Source organism: Xenopus laevis, chromosome 2L, assembly GCF_017654675.1.
Source record: "Xenopus laevis strain J_2021 chromosome 2L, Xenopus_laevis_v10.1, whole genome shotgun sequence".
In the NCBI taxonomy this organism is placed as follows: domain Eukaryota; kingdom Metazoa; phylum Chordata; class Amphibia; order Anura; family Pipidae; genus Xenopus; species Xenopus laevis.
In genome coordinates, this window is record NC_054373.1 from 39,688,725 (window position 1) to 39,707,545 (window position 18,821).

The 18,821-nt window shown below is 35.6% G+C and overlaps 1 protein-coding gene across 1 annotated transcript in view; it reads right to left on the minus strand.

Annotated features, from left to right (window-relative positions):
* LOC108707447 (interleukin-1 receptor accessory protein-like 1) overlaps nucleotides 1–18,821 on the minus strand; it is a 745,402-nt gene that overhangs the window by 142,816 nt on the left and 583,765 nt on the right. Inside the window, exon 6 of the mRNA XM_041581751.1 lies at nucleotides 10,253–10,327. Within this exon, the coding sequence (XP_041437685.1) occupies nucleotides 10,253–10,327 (75 nt within the window). The remainder of the gene's footprint in view (nucleotides 1–10,252; nucleotides 10,328–18,821) is intronic.

The window sequence follows — 18,821 nt, forward strand, 5'->3', positions numbered from 1 at the left end:
ACAACACTCATAATCCATGCATAATGGTATTTATAAAATAAAAACGATGACAGTATCGCAGCCTATAAAGAGGAGCTAGAGTTGGTCATCGGCACTAACTTTCTAACCTAAGCTACGATCAAACATAACACTATGCTCCCTGACTCACTCAGTACAAATTAATTCATTGCCCTCTAACTGGTTTTTAGACTTATTAAAGAAAGCAATGGGACATAAGGAGTAATTTATAGTGATGGAGGAATTCATCCGGCAGGTGCGAATTTGAGTCGAATTCCCCCAATTCGCCACCGGCGAAGAAATTCTCAAAACCACCGTGAAAATTCGTCGGTGTCAAAAAAAATGCATGCCGGCATCTATTTTTTTGGGCACCGGTGCAAAAACAAGACGTTGGCGCCGTTTCACACATTTCACAGGACATTCACAAATTTTCTGGCGAAACGCCGCAAATTCACCCATCACTAGTAATTTACAATGTGATTGCAAGGTGCAATTTCCAAAAAAACAGGGACAAAGCTAAATCGTTCTTGCCCACAGTACATTTAGCAACCCAATGCTAAAAACCCTTTACATATATGTTACCTATATAGAATACAGGCAGTATGTGAGCATCCTCTGGCACCTCCCTTCCCTGTGCATCATTTATGCAATAGAGGAGTTCTTAGAGACAAAAAAATCAAGTGCAATGCACTTAGACAGTTTGCATGCTGTGACCTGGAAATCATGCTCCCATACTCAACAAACTTTGTCTTATTTGCTTGTGATATTAATGCACAAGCAAAAAACTGTGGTCTCTTGTATCAAGTTATGATATGTACCATAGTAGTACTATTTAAAATAGTAAATTAGTTTAAAGTGACTTTTTTTTTATCTACCTGCTATTACAGCATCAAACTTTATCTGGTGTGTTCATAGAAATATCGTTAAAGCTCATTAATATTGGAGTATTAATATTCCGGCCAGTAGAAACTTATAATGGGAAATCCTTGCTTGTGCAGAGAAATATATAGGGACATACAATTACCTCTATCATATCTAATGTGATTCCCAATGAAACCTTGATATATTTTCAATACATTCAGTTCATGTCAATTCCCAGGATGAATTAAATATAAAATATAACAAGGTTAATGGACTTACTTGCTAAAGTGATTTATGCTGTACATTACTGTAATGTACATATTCAGACAGTTGGTGCCATTTATCTTTGCTTGTAAGCAAGATCCCACTCAAAGAACCACATCTGCTTCTCAGTTCTGCCTGCCTGTGAGTGGCATCCAGGGGCATGTTCCGTATCTGCAGTATCTAGCATGCAAACCTTTATCTGCAATCCATTAAAGATAATTCCAAAACAGGACAAATACCCCCTTAAGCAAAATGGTTAAGCAAAACTAAAGTAGGTTACTGCAACTGCAACTAACTTCATAGACATAAAAGTGCTCTTCTTTTATATTAAGAATTAAACCAAGAACTGACTCTGTTCCATGTCCAAATAAAATGAAACTTCTGAAGGACAATCCTCACATCCAAGAGGAGGTCAACAACTACTTTTTTTTCACAAAACAGTGAACACTCTCCTACAAATGCCTGCCATTTTATCTGACCAATGAAATTTCAGCATTTCAAAGGGTAGACTAATATAATTTACTGTGCAATGACGGGTACCTCGTCTATCTATCATCTATCAATCTATCTATCTACTGTATCTCTCTCTCTCTCTCTCTCTCTCTCTCTCTCTCTCTCTCTCTCTCTCTCTCTCTCTTTATATATATATATATATATATATATATATAGATAAATATTGTTTTATTGTTTTTTCCATGTTACTTCTTTCAATAGCAGGATGAATCGCCCAACAACTATACAATTATTTCCACTCTTTAAGCTGTTTTTTATGAACTGTTTTATATTTATAAATGTTAAATATTTAAGAGGACACTGTAACTAAGGATCTGATTTGGTATTAACAGACTTGTCAATCCCAAAAGCAATTTCATGAGGTCAGGATTTTTAACATTAATTTTTAACCAACAGCTGTTAAATGGAAATTACAGAATCTTACCATAATATTCATCCAGATGGATTTTAGTGTCCTAATATTTTATCCAGTGTAATATATTCACCCATCAGAATCGCTAGATTGTGTCTACCCTGCTGCACAAATACCAGTTACACAAATAGAAATGCTTTTGCAGTAACAAGTGGGTTGAGGTGAAAGCAATTGGGAGATCAGTGGAGGGGGACAGAGGTTAGAGGGTGGGCTTTGTTTTCCTTTAAGATATTCACTTGTCTTATCAATGAGTTCTCCCTGCCTAATTTCTTTTTTTTCTGCTGTAAACAATTCATGTTTGCTCTGAGACCTTCCCTGAATGCAAGTATAATTGATTGAGAAAGTACAGTTATAATCTGTACAAATAAATCTATAAGAACAAATATTATATATTATATATAAGTGAAATAAAGTTTACAAACATCTAATCGAGTTTGGATGCATTGCTGCCCTGACAAAGAAAAATACATTGGGCCTTTGCCTTTTTACATAAGACACTGAGTTGTTTTTTGTAAAACTGCTCTGAAAGAAGAAAGTCTGTTGTACAAGTTTTTAAAAGAGAATAAAAAAAACTGAAGTTGGAAAGTTTGCAACAACTTGAAAATGTATCAGAGTTGAAAGGTTTAGAAGCATAGTGAAATGCTAACAGGCTCTGTGGCCTACATTGATCAAACCACGTGGATTCTTTCTTTCAAATAAATCTTCCTGCTTTTAAATGAAAGCCAAAAATAGCCAAAACTAGGCTCCACAGAAGAACAAAACTCAAAACATGACTGGATGTACCACTGCTTGATATATTTAGGCTGATTTGTTTCATATACTCACTTGGTGGCCTTATTCTTATAAACCAGTAAAAACAATGAGGGGCTCAGATATATATATATCTGTTCTAGAGGGACAAGCACTCCGTATTTCTAAATCACCAAGTGTTTAATAAAGCATCACTGTGCATCCAACGTTTTGGCACCAATTGGGGTCTTTATCAAGGATAAAAGTGCCAAGTGATCATACAACGATATATACCCATAAGCACCCAAATAAGAATCTTGGGAAGCATGTGGGTACTTTCCATACAAATATATATATATATATATATGGGCTGATTTATCATTATACAACAATCTACAATCTATATTATTTGCCATTCTTGACATTAATATCAGACAACCAATTCATTTAACTAGGAATGCTTTTAGTCTCCAAGGTGATATCCAACAGGCAGTGAAGAAAAAAGCCTCCACAAACTAAGAGGCTGCTCTCTCTGTCTAATCCACTAATGACTAAAGATTTATAATAGTCTTTAAAAGTAACTGAATATTTCAAACTGTGTGAAACCATTATATGATTCACTCAGGCTTTGCAGATTTCCCTGACAAAATGAGAATTACTGATACTGTATGTTTGGATAAAGCACAGAAATACACTGAAGAAAAAAATAGATGTTAAGCTACAATATACAATATATAAATTTATATTATGATGAACTATTCCCTTATAGAATGAATCAAGTATCAATAATTCCAAGTACTTTCAAATGCAGAAGATGAGCAAATGTTTTGCAGTGTTTCAGGTTTCCTCGTGTTAATTTGCCATTGCAATCTTTGATTCAAATCTTTGGCTGTTGTTTCCTCTTTTATATATCTACAAGACCCATGTAAATTATATTTTTATAAACAGGGCTCAGTGATGCCATAATTGGTGCTTAGTGATGTCATTTGTGTCGCAGCATTCAATACATTTTAGATATCAGGTTTACAATTAAGGAATGTTTATAGCGGTATAGCCTTACATGTGGATAGCATTCTAATTTTGTCATTTCCATTTGGCTTTTTAATGCCTCTTTCTATATATGGCACTGTTGGGCTAGAAGAAAGTTGTGTTTTTTTGGTCTATTGTTGTTAGCCATTTACATGTCTTTTCGACCTCATATTTTATGGATTTCACTTTCTTATTATAATAATACCAAGACCTTGCCTATCATATTTTATATCTACTTAATCGTGTCATCTAAGGTCTGTTATGACTTTCTTAGAATCTTAACATCCACTTATTTTGTCTATTTTTAAGTACCCTTATTGCTTTCCTGCACCACATTCATCTATACCCCTATATCTGACACACACCCAATTGCAACCCTAATTGTAATGCATCTGGTTTTAAGTTCACCCCCCCATCCAATAAGCAGAATTACCATCCATAATGGCTAAAACCAGACACTACACTTTTTACACATATAATAGTCCATATCTGAGTCAATTCTTGTCTTTAAAATGCACATCTCTTACACATACATTTACCCTATGAATGATCTCAAAATACATTCTAAATATTACCAATGATCTGCAACTTTCTGTATCCTTCATAATATACTCCCATTCACAATTTGTTTTCTCTAGCAAGTGTCTTTCTGCAAAACCCTCAACATCACACATCTGTACCTTTCAAACTCCTTAGATTTTCCATTTGAATAGAACTTTTTAATGTACTGTAAAGTTAAAAAAACGAATGCGCTATACACAATCTAAATCTAAATCCTGTAAATACTGTATGTTTAATCACCATAATGGCCTTTTAATCATCTACATACAATGTCTGCTCAGTATAAAATATATACAAAAACAGTAGGTATCACCACTATGAGAAGGCACATTTTTCAATAACGATAATATTTCTTGTGACTGATGAGTGTGAGAAATATTTGCTGTGTTTCTCCTCTAAGAGACCAGTTTATCTGCTTCCTTCTGTGTCATTAGACATCTGCTGCTCCCTTTGTCATCAAACATCAAGCAATAGGCAAACTCCCAAAAGGAATTTTCATAACATGCCAGTGAATAATCTGTACTATTGCTAACAAGATAACAGATGATTGTGAGGAGCCAGCACAGCCCAATGTAATAAACCAATACAGGTATGGGATTCCTTATCCAGAAACCTGTTTTCCAAAAAGTTCAGAATTTTAGGAAGGCCATTCCCCATAGAGTAATCCTAAGCAATTTTCTTTTTCTCTGAAATATGATGTTAACTAAGATAAATTCATGTTAATGGCAAAACAGTCCAATACTAAATGCTTTATAGAAAATTTAAGGTATGTTGATGCACACGGACATATATGGGAAACGGTTGTCTGTACTATGGCGGTTATGTATTTGTGAGACTGTAAAGAAATATTCCAAAGGCCAATCAGAGATATCCCCCTACATGTTACTCAAATCTAAACCTATGAAAAGGTATTTATTGACATGATCAGTTAACTTTCATAATGTTACATATACATAACAAAGTCCTCTTATAATCAGTGAATACATTAATCATTAGATGGGACTAGATTAGGGAGTGTAAGTGTACAGCAATCAAAAGCAGTTAATGTAAGTGCAACCCTTTATTTGGTAAAATACAGAATTTTGGAGACCTAAGTCCCTTTATCAAGTGATAAGTGACAGGCAGGATTTTTGATCTGGCACTCACTGCAGAGTGATGTACATGTGCCCCTAAGTGTTCTTGCACTTGCAGCCAGGGGAGTTGTAAATTACCCCTCAAGTTACTTGTCCCACTATTCAATTAGTTGGTGGAAGAATTCAAACCAAGCTGTCTAGTATGAGACTGGGTATCAGACCACGTTAGACCACTTGCTTCTAAAGGAAACACTTTTTTTTAACTTAAACAAAGGAAGAAAATTGGAAAAACAGCAACTTGGTTGTGGTGGGTAGTCTGCATTGTAGACAGCCACAAGGGATAGATAGTTGCTTGTGTAATCGTCAGCTAAAGAAATAAATGGAAAATGTAGGATCTAACTTGTATATAAATGAAACAGAATTCACTTTGTATTTTTTATGTTAGTCTTTAGAAGAGACAACAATTAACATGACATGACACTGCAACTGAAGGCTAGTGGTGCTCCCTAGCAGCTGCTATTAAGGACTTAAAGCATCCAGAGGAACTGTCAACAATCCTTTGTGGCTAACCGAGCAAGATGCTGTGTAATGTTGGTTCCCCTCTGTGTTCTTCTAGTGTCAACACTCACTCTATTATTTGCCTTGTTCACTCTGTCAGTGAATAGATATGGGGTGCTAAGCAATGATAGTTGCATGATAACTTTCCTTTTAAAAGGTTTGTAGTTGATTCCAAATACTAATGTTTTAAAATAGTATTAAAATCTCTCTTTCTCTTTTTTTTAAGTTGTTTTATTAGGAACAAGTAACTTGTTAATGTTTATCTGTTAGATTTTAAAAAAGGGAAATTAAATAATATTTTCCTGTATGTATTTTCTGTTTCTTCTCCTCATACATATACTGTATACACTATAAATATATATATATATATATATATATATATATATATATATATATATATATATATATATATTGATTTCATAATCTATTTATTAATAAAAAAAAGCTTAATTTAATAGGATTAGGAAAAAAAATTGAATTAAATCAAATGAAAACCTGAATCACTCCAATTTTTTGGGGACTTATTTTTTCCCGAATTGATAATTTGTTTGGAAGACCCAGGAAAAGTTGTATTTTAGGGCTAAACCCAGCACAGACCAGGACAAATTGAAATTGAGATAGGTGCCTCTCCCATTGACTTACAAAGGAACTCAACAGGTCTCAGATGGCGGATTTTTGGATTCAGGCTTTTTTCAGCATTGTGGTATAATAAATCTCAAAAATTTCGAGTTTCTAGTGAAAAAAACTAGGATTTCTCAATATTTTACCATTCAGATTTTAATAAATAACCCCCTTCACATTGCTTTGTTCCGTATAAAGGGTTCTTACAGTATCCATAATCCTATCACCAATAGGATTGCTTTGGCAACACTATGAATATACATGTACAATGAAGCAATAGAATTCTTAATGAATCATATGCAAGTTAAGTGTAGGACTGGCCATTCCAAGGATGACTTTGACGTAGTTGGCCATCTGAAATGTATTGCAATATATGGACAAACAATCCCTGTTTTGTTTAAAGGGTAAGGCATTTTTAGTTGCTTAAGGCACAAAATGTTTCAATGTCCTTAATATATTGATAATGGGTTGAGTGCAGAGGACTCTTGTATTTGTCTATGTGAATTCTGTGGTCACAGCCTCATTGCACCCCTGCCAAATGGTTTTAAAAATTTGTGTTGAGCACAACTTTCCCTTGTTTGTTTTAGTTTATACAGAAGCCGGGGCCAGCTCCCACCCTTTCAGTAATAGTCAGGTGATACCACAAAATTAAGAATTAAGAATTTTTTGTTTCAACAGACCCATGGGAATTTACATTCCCATATTTTCTTGGTTAGTGGTTTGCTAGATAATAAATAGCACAATTTTTTCTTGCATGAAATTTTAATTTTTTATATACAGAGCTGTATAACATGGTCTGTGTTCTATTCAATTAAAGTCTTCCTTTATGTAATAATCATCTATTGTACAAAAAGCTGGATTTAACTCTGCTCAAGACTTTTATGCACAGTGTTCCCATCTAGTGATAGGAGAGTAAACCAATCTGTAGCTCCCCTCTATAATCCACTGACTGCACATGCTACCATTATACTAGTGTTCTTATTCGCACAGGTATTTTCAAAGAGGAAATCATTTTGATGGAAAGAGCTGATCCAGTAACATTTGGGCATTGGTAATACTCAACCCTCATTGAATGGAAGAAGAAAGTATTAATTGTCCCTGGTTAAATCCCCCTTGCCCTACATCAGTGATCCCCAACCAGTAGCTCGCGAGCAACATGTTGCTCTCCAACCCCTTGTATGTTGCTCCCAGTGGCCTCAAAGCAGGTGCATATTCTTGAATTCCAGGATTGGAGGCAAGTTTTTGTTTCATAAAAACCAGCTGCACTGCCAAACAGAGTCTCAATGTAGGTTGACAATCCACACAGGGGCTACCAAATGGCCAATCACAGCCCTTATTTGGCACCCCTAGTGTTGCTCCCCAACGCCTTTTATGTCTGAATGTTGCTCACGGGTTCAAAAGGTTGGGGATCCCTGCCCTACATGAAGACTAGAGGCTAAATATGTAGTTCAGTAATAATTAGATAGAAGTCTGTCTATAAATACTTTATTTATAATACATATAATATATATAATTGCCTATAGGAAAGAAAAAGGTAATATAAACACAGACTATATTCAAAACATACTTTAATAACTCAGAATTAACTTTAATATCATCAATGAATTTTCTAATAACAAAAACGACACAATGCAGTTCAATAACATTGCATGAAAAAAAGAGCAGGAGGAAGGAGAAACTGTAAGCTAACCAATACTAATCACACCATTATACAAGCTTCTTTAGTGTAAAAAGCAAAGTAAAAAACATCCATTTGTCAAATATGCTTCTGAAAGCCCGTTTAATTGGAACAAAGCATTTGCGTATACTCAGTCAGTTTAATCCTATTGTTCTTACACACTACAGATTTATCTTTTTACCAACTTTCAAAGGACATTGACTAAAAGTATTTTTTCTTTTGAATGTGATTCATTTTTCAAGCATAAGAGAGACTTTAGATGACCTCAGAGAGTGGAAAATATTATAATAGAATGCAGCACATTGTTGAATTGCTACACTTTATCTCACTAATTAAATGTACAGACATTCCTATACTTTGCAGGATTCTGTATACTGTATATTTAGCAAACACTTTCTATAATCAGCAGCTTTAGTAGGCAATATGAACTAATTGTGAATGAGCAGGATTGAAAGGGCCACTAGTTCTAGTCCTTTTTGCCACACACATAAAACACTAATCCCCATTTGTAATAAAAAAGCACTATGTTTGCCCATGTACAGTAAACCATAGCAACCAATAACAATTTATTTTAGATATTTGAGGCCCTAATTACAGGCCTTTTTCCTAAACGTATATATGTATACGTACTACATTAAGGGTTGTTATTTAATAAAACTTGAATTTATCTCTTCTTTTTATTAAACCAAGCTCCACCAAACTCTCATCCACAATTTTCATCTTATTTATCAATAGAATAACTTAAAAAAAGTCAAGTCGGGAAAAGACTTGATAAAATCGAGCTAAAACTCAATTCTACAAATTTTCCAGATTTGACACCTTCATCGCTTGATTTTGTTTTTCAGGTTATTGTCTGAAAACCCTACATTTTTTAGATTATCTGATCTGACCCAGTGCAGATTATGATATATTCAAATTGTAAGAGGGACATTTGTCATTGACTTCTATATGACCTCGGCAGGTCTGAGATTTTCGGATTTGGCCTTTTAACAGCTTCAGGATATAATAAATATAGAAGAATGTGATTTTTTTTCCCCCTTTAAAAATTTTAGTTTTTGCCCAAAAACCTTTACCGAAAAAAAATTGAGATTTAGTAAATAACCCCCCATTGAGAGTACCCGGATGTCTAGTGGTGTGGCGGGGATGCCCGCCGCTTCCTCTTCTGATGCGCACCAATTCTCCTATGGTGTGTGCTTGCGCTGCTTCCAGGTTTTGACATGTGTGCTGCGCCTGATGTTATCTCGCTTAGCGATTATCTTAAAATTTAAAGATACCAAGTTCCTATTCACCTTGCCCAATGAAGGTCTATTTCTAATAGTTCATGGTGCGTTTCCTAAGTTTCTTTTGTTTCTGACCTAGCCTGTTCCTGACCTTCTCTAGTTTGCTGCCTGCCCTGACCTCTGCCTGTTTATTAACCATTCTATAGGATCCTATATACTGAACTTACTACACTAGCCTTTAGTTTAGAATCTCTATATCAGTAATGATTCAAACCTTAAAAGTTGGGCACCAGGGTTTCCCATCTTGTATTTTTTAGTATCAGTGACACTGCACATGCTCAGTGTTGTCTGGGTGGCTGCTGAGAAGCTAAGCACAGGGGTTGTCACCAATCATCAAGCAGAAAATAAGGTTTGAATGTTATAAAAGCTGATGATACACAGCTGATTATTAAATTGTGATGTAAATTGCATTGGTTTCTAAACTGTCATGCAGAAAAGAAGATGGGAAGCTACTGGGGACATATTTGAATTTACAGATCATCCCTGCTAAAAGGCTGCAGTTGCCTTAATCTGGTATGGAATTTCAAAATATAAAGCTTTCTTAGGCTACTTCCTCTTATTAGAATTTGCCTCATTACAGCAGTTTTGGAACATGTGATAAATTTCAGTTAACTCCATTCCACCAGATGCAGACTTGACTTACTGGCTAATTAAAAGATCATAATAGATCACTTACCAATCTGTGCCTCTTGAATTGTCAGCTTGTTTTCCAATGGCTCTAGTAGCTTTGGTGGTTTATCTGTCAGAGGTGCTGGGAAAAAAAACAGTTCAGTTAACTAAATGAAACTTATGAAGCCATAAAACGTTTCCAAAATTCTCACAATAAAAATATAATTTGTATCCCTTGCAATGACACAATTTTTAAGGGTACTTTACATTTTTTTTTTTTTTTTTTAAAAATTGACCTTCATTCTCTATAGCAGGGGTCTCCAACCTTTTATACATGTGAGACACATTTCTAATAGAAAAAATGTTGGGGGGCAACACAAGCATATAACAAGGGCTATAATTGGCTATCTGGTACGCAGCTTCTCTGTGGCCTACAGAAGGCTCTTTTTGGCTTTTATAATGCAACTAAAACGTGCCTCCAAGCCACTGGTTGGGGATCACGGCTCTATAGTATATGAACAGTTCCTATAATCTCATCAGACTTATGTTATAAAGTATTTACATTATCAGAAGCCAAAAAATGTAAAGTTTTGCTCTTCTAAAAAATGTTGATCAATTGATAACATTTCATAATCCTTGAAGCATATGATAAAAATCCATTTAGGCAGTTAATAAGTATGATCTTCCCCTTGATCTATTGAACTACAGATCTACATGAGTTATCATTCAACTTGTTCAGCAATAAACCATGTACTATGTGTTATTCTAAGATACTGTATGTAACATAATTTGCTATGCACATTACACTCTATGTGCCATCTGTAGTTTCAAGGTCATGCATACAATTTTAATCATGTAGTGGTCAATACTATTGTGTATCAGCAGATTTACAGACTCTGTTGAAATAAGTCCAATTTGGGATTAAGAAATAAGACAAATCCTTTGAAAGTAATGCCTTTAATAATTTATGAAGTACCTTAACATGTCCTGTTTTTGTGGGGCCAGTAACACCCAAAGGCTAAATCTGTCAGCTCAGTTTTATTAAAAAGTCTTACTAAAAAATTTTTTTTAAATACCTTATCTGCTATTCATATATTGGCCCTACAGCTCCATTGAAACTTGGATGGCACCCCCCCTGGCTACATACACATAATATTTACGAATGCTGAGTAACAGTATATTACATATAAATGCATATAAAAGCCCTTTTTGCTACTGCTCTTTTAAAGTTCTCGCCATTATCTGAAGTGTTTCATAGCTTCATTTTAACTCAGTATGCTGCTTATTAGTGTTACATTATGCTGTGTATATAAGGTTGCTACATTAGCAGCAGATATGCCTTCCTGACACAAGCAATATCTCCAAATGCATACAATTAGAAACAGTCACTTTGGCTTCATTAGTGCCCACTTAGGTCACTATACACATACGAATGGATGTTAGGACTGTGGGGGGCAGTCACTTGTAAACTAACATTTAAATAAAACACAAGACTCCGTTTTTCCTTTTCGTGAGTGGAGGTCGGCCACAGCTTTTATTAAAAACATATTTGCCAAAAAAACGATAACCCTGTCCTTGCCATGTTATACCAAGCCCAGGTTACCACAGATGCCAGCCACCGCAACCGCGGTGGGCATGTCGAGGGAAAAACCTACTGGCCTACCCAGATGGCAAGGACCAAAAACAATTACCCGCCAATAGCTGTGACAATAATAATATTTTGTTATATAACATTCTTAATATGGAAAAAAATCCATTGAAACTTTTTAACACATAAATGTAACAATATAAGTGTAACAGTGCAACGGGTGGGGGGATAATCGGCCGCCATTAGGGAATACCAGACACGTTGCCAGCATGCACAGCGATCAGAGTGCAAGTGATGTCACAAGAGGAGGAGGGTTATCAGCTTCTCCTTTTTTATAACGGCCCTCCCTTAGTGCCATCAACCAATCCTTCCATCCCATGTAGCCATTCGCAGGGTTCCCTCTGCTCCCAGTACCTCCCCACAGTCCACAGCACCCTTTGTTACCCACTTTGGTGCCTTGCATGATAATCATGCCAAATAGCAAGAGATATTTGCTGGTTAACCGTAATCGAGTGAGTTCCATTATATCACATGAATATATACATAGAAACATAGTAAGTTAGGTTGAAAAAAGACACACATCCATCAAGTTCAACCTTTTCATTTTTTTTTTAACCTGCCTAACTGCTAGTTGATGCAGAGGAAGGCAAAAAAAAAAAACCATGTGAAGCAATCGGGCTAGTCCCTGAATCAACTTGTACTTTGAGCTATCATCCATAACCCTGTATTCCCTCACTTGCTAAAAAGAAATATAACCCCTTTTTAACGCTATCTAATGTATCAGCCTGTACAACTGATCCAGGGAGAGAATTTCACATCTTCACAGCTCTCACTGTAAAAAACCCTTCAGAATATTTAGGCGGAACCTCTTTTCTTCTAATCGAAATGGATGACCTTGTGTCAGCTGGAAAGACCTACTGGTAAATAAAGTATTAGAGAGATTATTATGTGATCTCCTTATATATTTATACATAGTTACAATATACCCCCTTAAGCGCCTCTTCTCCAGTGTGAACAACCCCAATTTGGCCAGTCTTTCCTCATAGCTAAGATGTTCCATACCTTTTACCAGCTTAGTTGCCCTTCTCTACACTCTCTATCTATCTCTAATACAATAATGTCCTGTTTGAACACTGGAGACCAAAACTGTACGCCATGAATCTATGACCCTTTTAAAACAACTCAAGACCTTATTAACCCTTGATGCTGCTGACTGGCTTTGCTTGCTACAGCCAAGTTTATCTTCTACAAGGACTCTAATGCCCTTTTCAATAATGGATTTGCCTAGTGCAGTCCCATTAAGGGTATAAGTGGCTTGGATATTTTTACATCCCAGGTGCATGACCTTACATTTATCAACATTGAATCTCATTGGCCACTTAGTTGCCCAGATTGTCAAATTGTCAAGATCCTGTTGCAGGGATACCACATCCCGGATGGAATTAATTGGGCTCGATAGTTTGGTGTCATCTGCAAACACTGATACATTACTTACAATACCCTCCCCTAAGTCATTAATGAACAGATTAAAAAAAAGTGTACCCAACACCAATCCCTGAGGGACCCCACTAACAACCTTACTCCAAGTAGAAAATGTACCATTAACAACCACCCTCTGTACTCAATCCTGTAGCCAGTTTCCTATCCATGTGCAAACAACTTAATTTAGCCCAACAGACCTTCGTTTAGAAAGCAGTCGTTTGTAGGGCACAGTATCAAACACTTTGACAAAATCCAAATAGATCACATCTACTGCCCCCCCCCCCCACTGTCCAGAATCTTACTTACCTCATCATAAAAAGCAATCAAATTTGTCTGACATGACCAAGCCATGATAATTGAATGTGATCCCTTAACAAGCCTTCCAATAATTTGCCCACAATAGATGTCAAATTTACTGGCCTATAATTTCCAGGCTGAGATCATAATCCCTTTTTAAATATTGGAAGGACATCAGCTTTTCTTCAATCTATAGGTACTATACCAGATAAAAGCGAATCTGAGAAAATCAGGAATAGGGGCCGGTCTAAAACTGAACTATGGGAATATATGCCATCAGGCCCTGGCAACCTGTTTACTTTAATTTGTATGAAAGCTTTACAAATCATATCCTGAGTCAGCCACTGACTAGATTGAGCAGAGCCATCAGTGCAGCTATGAAGTGAGCCTGGGAACTCAGACTCCTCTATTGTATCCACTTAATAAAATAACTGATTTAGCACATTTGCCTTTTCTGTATCTGTTACAACCATACTGGTACCATTACTTAAAGGAGCAACACTCTCAACCCGCATCTTTATACTATTAATATACTTAAAAAACTTTTTGGCTTTAATCTTGCACTCTTTATTTCCTTTCTTTGCCTTCCGGATTGCTGGTTATTATAGTGGCATTGGTTTTATTCATTAAACGCAGCTTCTGTCCCACCAGACTTTTCGTTTTTAAATACCCTTTTCTTCTTTCCTATTAACTTCTATATTAAGCCACATGGGGTGATTCTTAGTGCTTCTACATTTACTCCTTAAGGGAAGAAATTGAGAACAGTAATGATTTAATATAATTTTAAATGAGAAGCATTTCTGTTCTGTGTTTTTAGCTGAAAACGAAAAGCCCCAATCAATGTTCTCAATGACAGCCCTCAAGGCACTAAATTAGTGTTTATTAGTTTTTTGCACCAGACATTAAATGATATAACATTATGGTCACTATTGCCCAGGGGTTCAATGACTTGCACATTTGTAATAAGTTCTGGGTCATTAGAGATCACTAGATCCATAATGGCATTTTTTCTGGTTCGCTCCTCAACAACCTGTGCCATAAAATTGTCATGCAACAAGTTTATAAACTTGTTCCCACTAACTGATCTGGCAGTACTGTTGCTCCAGTCAATATCTGGGTAATTAAAATCCCCCATTATCATTACTTTACCCAAACTAGCAGCCTTTTTTTATTTGCATCAGGAGCTTAGCCTCCTCCTCCTCACTTACATTAGGGGGTTTGTAGCATACCCCTACAATTAATTTGCTGGACTCTTTACAATTGGTGAAAAACTCCACCCATAAGACATCCGCCCCCTCATTTTATAACATAACCTCTTCCTTTATATAAGCTTTTAAATCCTGCCTAACAAACATACATACCCTTCCTCCTTTTCTATTGCCTCTGTCCCTCTGAAACAAAGTATAGCCACTGATATTTACTGCCCAGTCATGCAACTCATTAAGCCATGTTTCAGCCACACTGATCACATCATATTTTCCCTTTACTGTTGATCATTCTGGATTCTTCAGAATTGATTGCCCCATAATGATCAGTAGTAAATATGCCCATTAGTATCCACATGGCTAACTTCCAAAGAGTTTGCATCTCTAAATAGAGAATACAGAACTGGTCTTGTAAATAATTCCCTTCAAATTATAGGGGAACCTTGTTTTCACATCAATAAACCCACTTTTTGAAGAATGGGTAAAGGGAATTATAAATGAACGTTCCAATGAAATGAATATTACACAAATGATGTTTGACCCAAACTAAATATTTAATCTACAGAGCAATCAAAGGAACTTGCTTTATGTATCATTGTATACTTTGTTTTAACCATAGTCAATGATGGCTTAGTAATAGCCTAATTTGTAACAGTGATTTGAAGGCTGATTTTGATTTCTTTTTCCAGTAAATAAATAGATATATAAGCACAAACAGCTTGTAAACAGATTGTAAACGCCTATGTTTTGTGGATTCCCAATCTGTTTAGATGTTTGCCTGAAGGTATATTTGCTTCTATTTACTATGTGACTTACTGCTGTTTGGTACAGTGATAAAAAAAAAAAACATGCTTCTCCTTTCTAAACTGTATACTGCTATGGTCTATTATTTGTGGCCATAGTACAGCAGGAAAAGGGTATCACTTGTTGCTCATAAAGAGTCAGCTTCCTAAATACATTTGGCATGGGAAACACCAAACAAAATGTATTATCACTCTATGAATAACGGATACAGCTTTATCATAAAACACAATATAAAAAACACAAAAAATTAAGAAAGAAAGAAAAAATATTGCAGTTTTACATACAAAACATACAGTAATTTAAATCTATGTTTGCAGTAGGACCTCACTAGTAACATATATTAGATGAACCAGCGCTATATTTAAGATGCTACCATTATTGACTGTTCTACTGTTATACCGTTTTAAAAAACCAATGCTATTTTTGTTGTTGATAGTTTTCTTGGAATAAGCATCTGGCACATTTTTCCATTTAAATGAAGTGGTATTTTGAGATACATGTGCCAGATTCATAAATCATAGCAGCTCCATAAACAGCCATAAACAATGATGTCAAAGGATCACTTAGGTTAACTGCAAATTTGATCTTCATGGTCCTCTGAAGAAGAACCAAAGCAATCAAACCCCCTTCCCCACCAGAAACGTCTTACTATTTAGATGAATACGAAATGCTTACCAATTTCATTCCAAACCTTCATTGTTGTTACATAGTTATTGCTGAAGATGATAGTTTCCTAACAAAATACTCAGAAACCTGTTCCCAACGATATGGATTATTGCTATACTTTTTCTCTTCCAAATATATATATGTACGCTCTGCAAATTCAGTGGAGTCAGATTTATCACTTTATGTATTACAATCTGCTGTAATATATACATAAGCTTTTTTTGTAATATCTGCAGCTATATTGCATTGCCTTTAGCAAAACTGAACTAGAAATATATGAGTGATAAGTTAAGCTGTTGCCTAGTATAAAATGCATTAAAAAAAATCATTGAATTATTTCCACCAGGAATTCAAAGAGGTCATCAATACAGCCCATATCTAGATGATCTCTTTTGCCCTTTTAGCTAAAGCTTGATATTTGTATATTCTGTGTTGGCTAACCAAGTTTCTGAAGGCAGCATATTTAGAGCTTTGTAACCCTAAGGCCTCACAAAGGTAATATCATTTTATGACACCAGGTTTTCTCCAGCAGGTCTGTTGCATTATGTTGGTACAAGATCCATCCCATATTCACATTATTGCTTTTCTAACTTATTCTTGTACTTTTTATATTTACTTTTTTCTCTTACTTTTTTAATCATATACTGTAGTGGATGTATTTTTTCTTTGAGCATTATATTCTATTTCATTAATAACTTAACATAAACTAATAATATAACACATGAAAAAGACCTGTGCTTTGTGACAAATTAGAAAGGTATAAAAAGTACAAATGCTTAAAATGTGCTGAAAATTAACATAATGTTTCAGACACGTGGGCTTATATATTAAAAATCAAAATTGGGAGGTTTTAGAGTGTTTTATACTTTGAATAAACTCACAATTTAAAAAAACTTGAATGTTTGCTTATTTATAAAAAGAGAATATAAAAAACTTGACTGAATACAATTGTGGAAAAAACTTGAAAACCTTGAATTAAAAAAATGGTTCGCATTTTGACTTGGGCAACTCCCATTAACTTGAACACATGCCTTGTACTACACAATCCCACCCCCCTGGTGGTAACTTAGGCTCCAGATAGCCACTTTGTTCCATTAATGAGAACCCTAATGGTTTAACTAATCAGAGAATTTAATTACTACAGTATAATGCTATAAATGTATTATGCTGTATGAAACAAAATATTCAAATCTGAAAAATAAGAACTTTTTACCAATTGTGCCTTGGTAACACCTACCAACATTTGTTAAGAATTCTAGCCATTTTGAGGGGGGCGTGGCCAGCAGCCAAACATGGTGGACGTGTGATCTGGACTCTCGGACTTACCTTACCCAGAGTAGTGGAAATCCCTCTATTTCACCATGGGCAAACACAACAAACTTAAAGATTCAACTGCAGAAGTGTTGACCAGGAAAAATCCCCAAAACTGACGAACGAAGTAGGGGTCAAAGTTTTTTTTAAAGAGACAGTACTTCGACAATCGAATGGTCGAATAGTGGAACGATTTTTAGTTTGAATCATTCGATTCGAAGTCGAAGTCGTAGTCAAAGGTCGCAGTAGCTAATTTCATGGTCGAAGCAGCCCAAAAAACATTCGAAATTCGAAGCATTTTTTCTTCTATTCCTTCACTCGAGCTAAGTAAATGTGCCCCTTAATGTCTAATTTTACCTTTAAATGGCAACCTAATTGCATTAAAATACCTAGGGGTCCGGATCTCATCTGACAGCAACTTTTATATGATTTCAATTATAAGCCTTTTACTTGATGAAACTCGTAGGACTTTAAAGGAATGGGGGGAAAACAATTTACATGGTTGGGTAGAATCAACACAGTAAAAATCAGTTACCTATAGCAACCAATCAGTGATTAGACAATCCTTTCTAAATTTCTCTGCCTTTTCCAAACTCTTCCTATTCACCTTCCATCTAAAATATTCAAAGAATTTAATAATGTGATCAGACACTATGGGGCACATTTACTAATGGTCGAATATCGAGAGTTAATTAACCCTCGATATTCGCCCCTGGAAGTTAAATCCTTTGACTTCGAATATCGAAGTCGAAGGATTTAGCGCTATTCGTTCGATCTTCCCCATAGGCTAACATTGATGCTCGGTAGGTTTTAGGTGGCGAAGTAGGTGGTCAAAGTTTTTTTTAAAGAGCCAGTACTTCGACTATCGAATGGTCGAATAGTCAAACGATTTTTAGTTTGAATCGTTCGATTCGAAGTCAAAGCCGTAGTCGAAGGTCGAAGTAGCCAATTCAATGGTCGAAGTAGCCAAAAAAAATACTTCGAAATTCGAAGTATTTTTTATTCTAATCCTTCACTCGAGCTATGTAAATGTGCCCCTATATATGCCAAGGAAAAAGAAGTAGAATTCTGACTCAAGCTCTATAAAACTAAAACAAGAAGGAGGACTAGGATACCTGGACCTTGAATCCGAACTCTACTCTATACTGGAGAACAATGGAAGATGAGTGGGCTGATAATACACTTCATCCATATCCTGGACTAAACATTTGAGGCAATGCTCAAAAGATCTAAATACCCATGTACCATTGACTCCCACACTCTCTATGTGTAATTCCATTAAC